This window comes from Antechinus flavipes, chromosome 1, assembly GCF_016432865.1.
Source record: "Antechinus flavipes isolate AdamAnt ecotype Samford, QLD, Australia chromosome 1, AdamAnt_v2, whole genome shotgun sequence".
Lineage (NCBI taxonomy): Eukaryota > Metazoa > Chordata > Mammalia > Dasyuromorphia > Dasyuridae > Antechinus > Antechinus flavipes.
Window position 1 is genome coordinate 277,648,058 of NC_067398.1, and position 12,718 is coordinate 277,660,775.

A 12,718-nucleotide genomic window follows, 5' to 3' on the forward strand; every position below is an offset into this window, starting at 1 on the left:
CTTTTCCTATTTATGTGCATGCAACTAGAAATTAGTTTACAAGTATGAAAAAGAAAAGTTCCAAAGTAGGAGTTTTTAACCTAAGATCCATGGACACCTATGGAGTCCCAGGAGAGATTTCAAGATATTAACTTTATCAGGAAAAAAAAAATTGCATCTTTACTTTCTCCAACTCAAATGTAGCATTTCAGTCAGTTACATAAAAATATTCTGAGAAAGAGTTTATAGGCTTTTATTTTTTTAAAGTTTTACATTTTCAGTTCTACTGATGCATTTTAGTTTTGTATTACATTCACAAATTATTCTCAGTGTATGAGTGGTCCCTTTTAGCAAAATAAAACAGTTAAGTAAAAATAATAATAATATAATGGATTCATCTAAAAGATCATGAGACACTTCATATCTATAGTAGTAGCCTCCATTTTAATGAACTGCTCCACAATCCATTGGAAAAAAGAAAAAGAAAGAAAAAAAGCAAATTTTCTGTTAACAAATGTGTAGATAACACTCAGTGAAAGAACACTGGGAAATGAGTGTGGACCATAATATAGCATTTATATTCTTTCTGTTATTGTTTGCTTACATTTTTGTTTTTCTTCCCATTTTATCTTCTTTCTAAATCCAATTTTTCTTGTGCAGCAAGATAACTATATAAATATGTATACATATATTGTATTTAACATATACTTTAACATATTTAACATGTATGGGACCACCTGCTATCTGCGGGGGAAGGAGGGAAAAAGTTAGAACAAAAGGTTTTGCAAGAATCAATGTTGAAAATTACCCATGCATATGTTTTGTCAACAAAAAGCTATAACAAACAAATAAATAAAACAAATGTGTAAGTGGAATAAATTCTCCACAGCTGTACACAAAAATATATTTCTCATTTCACATCCTAAATCCATCACCACTCCATAGCAAAATTACGAAGAGAGCAGAAACAGAATCATTTACACTAAAAATATCAATATTATTAAAAGTAAACAAATTAATGAAGAATGAAATGAGAACCAGGAGAATAGTTTTGCATGTCTTCACATATACAATTGATAGCAACATTGTAATAATAACAACATTGTAAAAACCAGCAAGTATTATATGATTAACACAGTGACCATTCTTGATTCCAGAGGACCTGTGATAAAACATGCACTCCAATGCAATATATCTATAGGCTTTACCAAATTGCCAAAAGTATCAAGGACACACAAAAATGATTTAGAAGCTCTGGTCTAGAGGCTCTACAATTGATTAAAGGACTATTATTCTGGTATCCACATGTGACAAAAAAAACATTCTTTAATGGATCTGTGATCTTACTGTTGTGGATACTACCAACAACTGGGCCATATCATCTCATCTTGAGCAAATTTTGTTTTGAACACCTATAAATCCTCCTTGACAGGTGGTGGTTGTTGTTTGTCCTTCATTCTCAAAGAAGACCATGACATCAAGGAGGTGATGCCATGACATGCAAGTGAATTGGATTTAAGTCAGCTGCCTCACTTTTTCTTCAAGAGCCATCTGGTGTATTCTGATGGAAGTGGATTTCTTTGACAAAGAGAAGATCTAATTCAGTTTCAATTGATTTACGATGGACAGAAGCAGCTACACCCAAAGAAAGAACACTGGGAAATGAATGTAAACTGCTTGCATTTTTTGTTTTTCTTCCCAAGTTATTTTTACCTTCTGAATTCAATTCTTTCTGTGCAACAAGAGAACTTTTCGGTTCTGCACACACATATTGTATCTAGGATATACTGTGACATATTTAACATGTATAGGACTCCTTGCCGTCTGGGGGAGGGGGTGGAGGGAAGGGGAAAAATCGGAACAGAAGTGAGTGCAAGGGATAATGTTATTAAAAATTACCCAGGAATGGGTTCTGTCAATAAAAAGTTATAATTATTAAAAAAAAAAAAAAAAGAGCCATCTGGTCCAGTAGTCAGTTATAGAACAGAACAACTGCAGATGGCCCTGCATAAAATGGGAGATCTTGACCTTTTTAAACTAAGATCTTCAACAGATCCCAGTTTGATTGAGGTCCATTCAGTAAGTAAGTACTAAGTAGCTAATTGAACTATAATTGAGTAAAGTAGCAATTGAGGCAAAGAATCTTCTCTTTCACTCAGTTTTTAAAAATCCAAATAAATAAATGAATGAATCTGGAAGGGGAAGAACATGACAGGGGCTTTCCCAACTGTGTGAGTACCAACACAGCATATAACAGAGAGAACAACAGCAATGATTTGTAATTCATCTTATTCTTACATTATTATATAGGTACATATGTACATTATATATACATCTTACATGTATAATTACATGTAATAATTAATTATTACATGATTACCTGATCAACTATCAGGTGGTTACATTTGAATGTTTTTCATTTCAAGTACCTTAGAGATTATAGGTATTTTGGATGGTAACATCTATTGAAAATGTTCTTAGGTTTTTATGACTCAATATTATATCCAGGAAATTTTGTGTGAAGCAATGTTAAATTACTTGTCTGAGCTCATACAGGTGACAGAGGTGGAATATATTTCCTCAATTTCCTTTATTAACTGCTCAAAATATCTAATTATCTTCATTCAATAACTCCTCCTTTCCTCTGGTCACAGAGAGGTATCTCCATTATTAATTCTTGGTTCTATCCTGTCCCATCTTTTCTAGGACCTTATTCTTTACTGGCATTTTCACAAATTCCTGCAAATACATTTAGATCTCTTCAGTACCCCATTCCTCTTTTACTGATAAATTACTTTTTAAAAATATATATATTTGCTGATAACATTTATTTTTAAATTTCTCATTCCTCATTCCTCCATATTTGAGTTCCTCATTTTTCCCCTTCCTCCAGACCCTCTCCCTACATTAAGATGATATCAATTCTATATGTGAAGAAATGCAAAACAAATTTCTATATTAGCCATGTTATGGAGGAAATAAAACAAGAAAAATAAAGTGAAAAATGCATGCTTCAGCCATTCCCAATAATTTCAGGCATGAAACAGGGTTGCCCACTATTACCATTACTATTCAATATTGTATTAGAAAAGCTAGCTTTGGCAATAAGAGTTAAGAAAGAGATTAAAGGAATTAGAGTAGGCAATGAGGAAACCAAATTATCACTCTTTGCTGATGATATGATGGTATATTTAGAGAACCCCAGAGATTCTACTAAAAAGCTATTAGAAATAATCCACACCTTTAGCAAAGTTGCATTATACAAAATAAACCCACATATCACCATTCTTATATATCACTAACAAAATCCAACAGTTAGAGTTACAAAGAGAAATTCCATTTAAAGTAACTACTGATTGTATAAAATATTTAGGAATCTATCTGCCAAGGGAAAATCAGAAACTTTATGAGCAAAATTACAAAGCACTTTCCACACAAATTAAGTCTGATCTAACCAACTGGAAAATTATTAAATGATCTTGGATAGCGAGAGCAAATATAATAAAGATGACAATATTACTTAAACTAATCTATTTATTTGGCACTATACTAATCAGTATCCCCAAAAACTATTTTAATGACCTAGAAAAAATAATAACAAAGTTCATATAGAAAAACAAAAGGTCAAGAATTTCAAGGGAATTAAGGAAAAAAAAAATCAAATGAAGGTGGCCTAGCTGTACCAGATCTAAAATTATATTATAAAGCAATACCATTTGGTATTGGCTAAGAAATAGACTAGTTGATCAATGGAATAGGTTAGGTTCAAAGGACAAAACAGCCAATAACTTTAATAATATAGTGTTTGACAAACCCAAAGATCCCAGTTTTGGGGATAAGAACTCATTATTTGACAAAAATTGCTAGGAAAATTGGCAATTAGTATGGCAGAAACTAGGCATTGACCCACACTTAACACTACACACCAAGATAAGGTCACAATGGGTTCATGACCTAGGCAGAAAGAATGAGATTATAAATAAATTGGAAGAGCATAGGATAGTTTACCTCTCAGACCTGTGGAAGAGAAAGGAATTTATGACCAGAGAGATTATTATAGATCATAAAATAGAAAATTTTGATTATATCATATTGAAAAGTTTTTGTACAACAAAACTAATGCAGACAAGATTAGAAGGGAAGCAATAAACTGGGAAAACATTTTTACAGTCAAAGGTTCTGATAAAGGCCTCATTTCCAAAATATATAGAGAATTGACTCTAATTTATAAGAAATCAAGCCATTCTCCAATTGATAAATGGTCAAAGGATATGAACAGACAATTCTCAGATGAAGAAATTGAAACTATTTCTAGCCATATGAAAAGATGTTCCAAGTCATTATTAATCAGAGAAATGCAAATTAAGACAACTCTGAGATACCACTACAAACCTGTCAGATTGGCTAGAATGACAGGGAAAGATTATGAGGAATGTTGGAGAGGATGTGGGAAAACTGGGACACTGATACATTGTTAGTGGAATTGTGAATACATCTAGCCATTCTGGAGAGCAATCTGGAACTATGCTCAAAAAGTTATCAAACTGTGCATACCCTTTGATCCAGCAATGTTTCTACTGGACTTATATCCCAAAGAAATCTTAAAGAAGGGAAAGGGACCTCTATGTGCACGAATGTTTGTGGCAGCCCTGTTTGTAGTGGCTAGAAACTGGAAAATGAATAGATGCCCATCAATTGGAGAATGGCTGAATAAATTGTGGTATATGAATATTATGGAATATTATTGTTCTGTAAGAAATGACCAGCAGGAGGATTTCAGAAAGGCCTGGAGAGACATACATGAACTGATGCTGAGTGAAATGAGCAGAACCGGGAGATTATATACTTCAACAACAATACTATATGATGATCAATTCTTATGGATGTGGTCTTCTTCAACAATGAGATGAACTAAATCAGCTCCAATAGAACAGTAATGAATTGAACCAGAGATGACTGTGAACCACTACATAGAATTCCCAATCCCTCTATTTTTGTCTGCCTGCATTTTTGATTTCCTTTACAGGCTAATAGTATACTATTTCAAACTCCGATTCTTTTTGTACAGCAAAATAACTGTTAGGACATGTATGTTTATATTGTATTTAATTTATACTTTAACATACTTAACATGTATTGGTCAACCTGCCATTGGGAGGAGGGGATAGGGGGAAGGAGGGAAAAATTGGAACAAAAGGTTTGGCAATTGTCAATGCTGTATAATTATCCATGCATATAACTTGTAAATAAAAAGCCATAATAAAAAAATTTTTTTAAATAAAAAATGCATGCTTCAATCTGTACTCAGAGTTAAACTAATACATTTTTAAAAGTTGCATGTGTGTATATGTATATATGTATGGTGTGTGTGTATATACATATATATATATATATATATATATAATATATATATATATATATATATATATATTCGTCACCAATACCCCACTATCAATTCAGTGTTTCCTAATTTGGCTTCTGCCCTAATCATTCAACTAAAATACTTTCTAGTAAAGATCATTAACAATAGACGAATCAATGAAACTAATGGCTTTTTTTTTTCTACTTTTATCTTCCATGATGTCCTTCATCCAGTTTTCCTCATTCTTTTTATTGCTTTTGACATAAGTGATATCTGACTCTTATTAGATTTCCCTCCTAGGCTCAGAGACATGTACTTTTCAGCCCTTTAGTGTGGGTATTATCCTCTCCTCTCTCTCTTCTTTTCCCTCCCTACAATCTCACCTTTGCCAACCCTTTCCAGCTTTAAATATCATCTCTATTTGACTTGACTACTTTGTTTGTGTAAATATCCCATAGTATTAAGGACTTAATAAGGAAATTAATGATAAAGGTTTGTACAAAGATCAAAACTGGCTAAAAAAGAAATATACTATAGGAAGAGCAAGAGGGTTTTTGCTGTGTCTTGGGATATCATAATCATGAATGATTATCCAAAATTCAGGTTATACTCTTTTCGGTGCAATGGATGCATATGTTTTATTGAAATGAGAATGCTAAAATGAAAAGCAGGTCCTGGGACTGGTGCAAGATGAATTCTATTCAAAAACCAAAAACTATTATATTAAAATAGTCCACTTTCTACATAAAAGAAAAATAGTGTATATCTTTTTGTCTGGTTCAAATAAATGGTCTAATAGTATAAAAAAATCTAGATTTCATCTCATTAGAAGCATTTTTTTTCCCACTGATTAATTTTTGGGCTTTCAAAGACCAATTCCTTTACAGTAATCATTTGAAAATTTTTTGAGCAGAGGAATGGTGTAGTCACATCTATACCTAATATTACTCTGATGGCAATATTATGAATAAAGGAGAAAGAAGGAATGTCAAAGTAAAAAGAATAAGAAAATTCCAATAGTCTAGGTAGATGTTAATGATACCCTGGACATCATAATTTATTTCACATCTGAACTGGAGACATTCGGACTTGAGCTAGAGGAGTCAGGATCCATTCCATCTTCCACGTTTGTTCTGGCTGGAGGTTGAAGAAAGCAGAGGCAGAAGCAAAGCACAAACCTGCAAGAGCTCTTAGAACCAAGGAGAGAGAGAGGCCTCTAAGAAAGCTAACCCGGCTATATTGAAGGACACAATAAAAGATCTGAACTTTTAGCACCTGGCTGCATTTGGGTGATTATTACTTTTAATTGAAACTAAGGCTGTCTCCAGAAAACCTCCCTAAGAAACCTGCTCTCAGAGAGAATCATTATATTTTAAAGAAAAAGAACACCACCCAATGACATAACATGATTGAGATACTTAAAACAAATACCTTTTTTTTTCAGCATTGTTATATTCTAAATGAAAGTTTTATGGGATGATGGCAGTGGCAGATGGATTACGAAGTAAAAAAATTACATTACTTTATAAAATAATTGGATATAAGAAATAAAGACAAGGTAACTGCAAGGTCTCCCACTTTATCCAAGTTTATCTCCAGTCATCCTGATCTCTATCTTGCTACTAGACCCAGATCACTCCAGAAGATAAACTGAGGCTTGCCTTGCACAGCCCTCCCTCACTGAAATCCAATTAGCTTGCATCTCATGGCATCAAATCCCTGATGTCACAGTTCTTTTCAAGAACAAAGGGCAAACAATAGCTTCTTTAGTCAGAAATGATGATTCTGTGCACTATAGGATTATCTCTTCCTCCAGCTTTAAAACAATGATTTCACTAGTTCTAATAGGATCTTCCCAGATTTGTTAAATTTGTTTAATTTATTAAAAAGTTCTTCTTTATAAAATGCTGGCTCCATACTACCACCAGAGCTACCATACATTTCACTTCTAGTGACATTAAGCCTTTTTATTATCATAAGAGCCAAAGATAAAATTATGACAGTTTAAGACCTAGTAATATAGCTTTCCTGTTACCTTGTCTTCACCTCTTATACTTAATTACTTCATAAAATGGCAGTTTTTACTTCGTAATTCATTTACAACTATCACCACCCTATAAAACTTTCATTCACAGCATAAGATTGGAGAAAAAAATGGGTATTTGGTTTAAGCGTGTGAAGTAAAAAAAAAAAAATAGAGGATACAGCCCACATCTATACTTATTCGTCTTCCTCAGCCAGTTCCTGCAAAGCGATAGGGTATAACTGCAAGGTCTCCCACTTTATCCAAGTTTATCTCCAGTCATCCTGATCTCTATCTTGCTACTAGACCCAGATCACTCCAGAAGATAAACTGAGGCTTGCCTTGCACAGCCCTCCCTCACTGAAATCCAATTAGCTTGCATCTCATGGCATCAAATCCCTGATGTCACAGTTCTTTTCAAGAACAAAGGGCAAACAATAGCTTCTTTAGTCAGAAATGATGATTCTGTGCACTATAGGAATATCTCTTCCTCCAGCTTTATATAGACCTTGTGCTATACCCTATCTTTCTAGACAGACCTATGTATGTCTCCAGCTTTTCAGGACATCCCTGTTTATTATTTATTAGCCAAATGTATTTATTTATTATCTAAAGCCAAATTTGTCATAATCTACCTTCTCCTAAATCCTACTTGTCCTGACTTCATTTTTTGTTAGTCTGTGGCATCATTTTGTTTCCCACATTCAAGTTTTATCACATCTTTGAAACCTTGCCAGATAGCAAATGTAGCTGATGAAAGGGACCTTATTTCACTGTACTGATTTCTGGGCAGAAATGGGGGCAGGTGTTTTCTCCTCTTGGGGAAGCAGCATCGTTAATAGAATGGATATCTTCTCCCTATATAGATTTATAGTCTTACACTGGTATGTACATCACAACCTTTCTTGGGCTTGCCATCATTGTCCTATTGCTGTGTTACCACTCCCGTCTCCCAACTGTTTGGCCTCAAGTGACGATATTACATTATGTCTCTGAGCCTTTCTTGACGCTGGTCTCCTGTGGTCAACGTCCTTTCCCTTTTGATATGCACATAGAACTTTGAATTGCTACTTAAGTTGTTATAACTCAAATGGCTATCATTTATGCCACATTAGGGAATGATTAGTTTGGTATGAAGAGAAAAAGCGTATGATTGATTATTCTCTTATTCTTTTTCTTCTATTATGTGCAAGATCTTGTGCTAAATGGGGAATGGTGAAGGGATGTTACAAAGACATAACACAATCAGTCTCTGTACTGAGATAAAATTAAAAAAAAAAATTGAAGGTGAGTGGAATAGGTAATAGAATAGCCAATCAAACCTTTCCAGACTTTCACAAATTTCCTTGGATTCCAACATCTCTTAAAGTACAGTTTTAGGATGAAAAAATTCTTAACTTCTTAACTAATGGTGCCAAGTAATGAGTTGATATGAATTTCTTTATTCCACCAATCTGACCTAGCAGCTCAGTTTCAAGTGGATAGAGTGTTTTGACTTGGAATCAGGAAAATCTGAAATCAACTTTAATATCAGACATTAACTAACTGTGTGGCCCTGGGTAAATCATTTTAGCTCTATCTGTCTTAGTCTATAAAATGGGGATAATAATAGCACTTAACTCCCAAAGTTGTGAGGATCAAGCGAGATGACATATATAAAATCCTTTGCAAATGTTGAAGTGCTATATAAATACTAGCTATATTGTTACTATAGTTAGTATAGTTAGCATGGGTAGTTAAGGTAGCAACCTTAACCTTTATATGCCTTGATTTCTTCTACTGTCAAATGGGAAAAAGAATAGCATTAGCACCTATCTCCCAGGATTATTATAAGGATCAAATGAGATTATAATTGTAAAGTGCTTAGCCTAATGCTCAGCACATAATAAACATAATTTTAGCCCTACTTATAATTATTATTATTAGCAGAGCAGCAAACAAAATTTTCCAAATTATGACTGCTCTGAATTCATCCCTTGGGGTTAGGGGTCTCATAGAGTAGTTTTTAGTGCCTTTTGTCAGGAACTATAGTTTCTAATTTATAGGAATCAAGAAACTGAATCCCCCAAAACTCATAGTGTTTTAAAACATGTTAATGGATCTTGACTATTTTTGATTCACTTAAATTCAATTCAATAAACAATAAATACACTGCTGTTAGGCACTGGATATACAAAGACAAAAACAGAATGATCTTTGTTCTCTAAGAGGTTACCTTTCGGTGAGAGAGAACTACCGGTATATGTTACATAGAGGTCCATAGGCACACAAAATTCCTAAGAAGTAATTCGAACCAAAATAGCTATGTCATAATAGATAGAATGCTAGACATGGAATCAAGAGATCAATATTTGAATTCTTCCTCAACCACTAACTGTGTGACCTTGTGTCTTAGTTTCATCATTTGTAAAAATAGTTAGGATAATAGTACTTACCCCAAATCTCTATTATGAGAATCAAGTGAGATATTAATTTGAAGTACTTTGCAAACCTTAAATGACTATATACTGTTAGCTATTATTCATTTCAACAGGAAGGATGACTGACTTGGGGAGGAGAGTGGAGGAACAATAAAGGCTTCTTGTAGGAAGTAACATTTAAATAGTGCTTCAAAAGAGGCTAGGTTTTCTATAAGGTGGTAGTAAGGAGGGAGTGCATTCTAAACAACTGAGATCATTTGTGCCAAAGTTCAAGGGGAGAACTTGAACTGGACTATTTAGAGATTAAAATAGCAGGCCAACACATTCCAGGAGCATTATAGCTTTTATTTGAAAGGAAATATATGACACTTGGCTAATTTTTTTACCCCCTAAGAAACTTCAACAAGAAGATGGATTTTTGACCTACCCTGAGCAAATGGGAACTTGATAAATTTGACCTAGTACTGACCTTTCATTCTTTTAATGGCAGCATCCATCCGTAACCCATCCTTCTTGATACGAGCCTTAAGGACTTGGCCAAAGTTCCCTTCCCCAATCACATCTTGAAATTTGATGTCATTCCAATCAAGAACTGGATAGATTGTGGAGTCTGGGTTGTTTTTGGCTTTCCTATTCAGGGTCAGAGTTCCTGAGTTGAACTGCACAGCTGGTTCTTCCCTCTGGGAAAAGGAAAAGAAATGACAAGTTGCATAACCAACGTACATGAGAATTTTTCTTTTTTTTTTTTCCTTTGGTAAGTAATCTTTCTATTCTTGGATGGGGAAAGAATGTGGGAAGACCAGATTGTTAATTGAAAAATGTATTCCTGAAATACTCCTCTTTTGTACCAGGTAAAATCCATTATTAGAATATAAGCCTCTTGTATGTGTGCAGTTTGCATATGGATTTGAATTTCTACTACTTAGTATAGTCTTGGGCACATACTAAGTTCTTAATAATTAACACTTATTGATTCATTGAAATCTAGTGTTAAAGTGTGGTGTGGTCATAGAAGTCCCATCTAAAGTCATTTCTATGGTGAGTATTTTAGGAGTGTGCCTTGTTAGAGAGGTGTTTGGGTAATTATGGATAAACATTATACACACACATACTCCACTTATAGAATATATACATATTATATATGTATATATATATATATATAATATATAAATAATACATGTAGCTAGATTGATAAATCTTTAAATGTATATATCATTAAATCATCAATAAATTGTGAATACAGAAAAACCTAGGGTATGATTTTTTGGTATACATTGCTATTTCTGCCTAATTCTTTATTGGAATTCATCTGATTGGACTTGGTCTACTCTAGGTCTTCAAAGTATCTAGACCTGTCCTAGATTAGATGGAAGTCCTCAGAATGTTGACACTTGGGAGAATCTGTCTTGTCTGACCTGAACAGGCCAATCTAACATTCCGGTGTTAGATAAGATGTCATTACAAAGTGCCACCCCAAATTTTTAGCAACTTCCTACATTCTCTCTCTTCCTTAGCCTCCATTTTCAGGAATGTTGATAATGGATCTATATAGCTCAGGAAAAAGTACACGGAATTTAAGAGAATAGAATGCACCAATAAGCAATCCCAAAGTGAGCTGCTTTCTCTAATGTTGGGCTTGGAGACAAAAAGACAAATTCAGATCCTGCCCCAAATATTTACTAGCTTCATCTGTCACCTGGCTATATCAGTTTGGGACTTGTCTAACATTTTTCCACCAGGCCCCAAGAAGCTAATTATTGGGATAAAGTTATCACCCTATAAGATCATACATGGTATTTCATCTCATGTTTCTGATTGGAGGGTAGGATCATGAACTCCAAATCTCTATTTAAGACGAAAGCTCAGTTCATTTCTCACTTGACTGCACTACTTTGGAACATCCCTTACTAATTTCTCTACCATCACAGCATAACATTCCCACTCTTTTTGTTGTTGTTCGCTTGCATTTTTTTTTCTTACTCATTTATTTTCCTTTTTGATATGATTTTTCTTGTACAGCAAGAGAATTGTATAAATGTTTATATGTATTGGATTTAACATATATTTTAACATGTTTAATACATATTGGATTGCTTGTCATATAGGGAAGGGAGTAGGGAGAAGGAAGAGAAAATCTGAAACACAAGGCTATGCAAGGGTCAATGTTGACAAATCATCCATGCATATATTTTGAAAATAAAAAGCTTTAAAAATAAAAATAAGATAAAAAATACTATTAAGTAAATGTAGAGGGACCACAGATAGTGGGGGAACTCTGGGTAAGGTATAAGACCTTCCAGCCCAGAGGGAACATGATGACAATGACTGGTTCAGCTCCCCATCTTCCTTTGGTGAGTCTCATCCTTCCTGAGAAGTCGAGGGCATGACCATCTGTGTTCTACTTGAAGCAAAGGATATTACAGTAAGGAGGCATTTACTTATCAATAGCAGGGTGCTTATAGTTAACACATGCTACTATAGTTAGCACTTGTGCAGTATGATGTGGTGATTGATATAATGGTTCTATAGTTGCCATGTGCTCAGTGTGCTATAGTGATATAATCATACTAAGGTATTTAGGAGCTGAGAGGACTTGAAATAAATGAACGCCATCTTTGACCAGCCTCATGGCTGGTCACTCCTCCACTAAGACCAAGGACTCAAGCTAGTTCTGAGATCCTCTAGAGAGCTAGTCCAGCTCTGACACTCCAATTTGGGGGATCTAGAAAGTACACTATAACCAAATGGAAAAAAAAAATAATTTCTCTACCATTATCCTAGTCAGATACTTGTTTCCTAACTCCCTTTTCAGCTTCCTTTTGTATTTTTGTCTTGAGCTGCCCTTTTTTTGCACATAATAGATGTTTAATAAATATTTATGAACTATCAACTGTGTGAGTCTAGCCATGTCTAGCATATGTGTGAAAGATGCAT

The 12,718-nt window shown here is 34.1% G+C and overlaps 1 protein-coding gene across 1 annotated transcript in view; it reads right to left on the reverse strand.

Annotated features, from left to right (window-relative positions):
• Window positions 1-12,718, reverse strand: part of TEK (TEK receptor tyrosine kinase) — a 143,660-nt gene that overhangs the window by 23,655 nt on the left and 107,287 nt on the right. Inside the window, exon 15 of the mRNA XM_051961438.1 lies at window positions 10,254-10,464. Within this exon, the coding sequence (XP_051817398.1) occupies window positions 10,254-10,464 (211 nt within the window). The remainder of the gene's footprint in view (window positions 1-10,253; window positions 10,465-12,718) is intronic.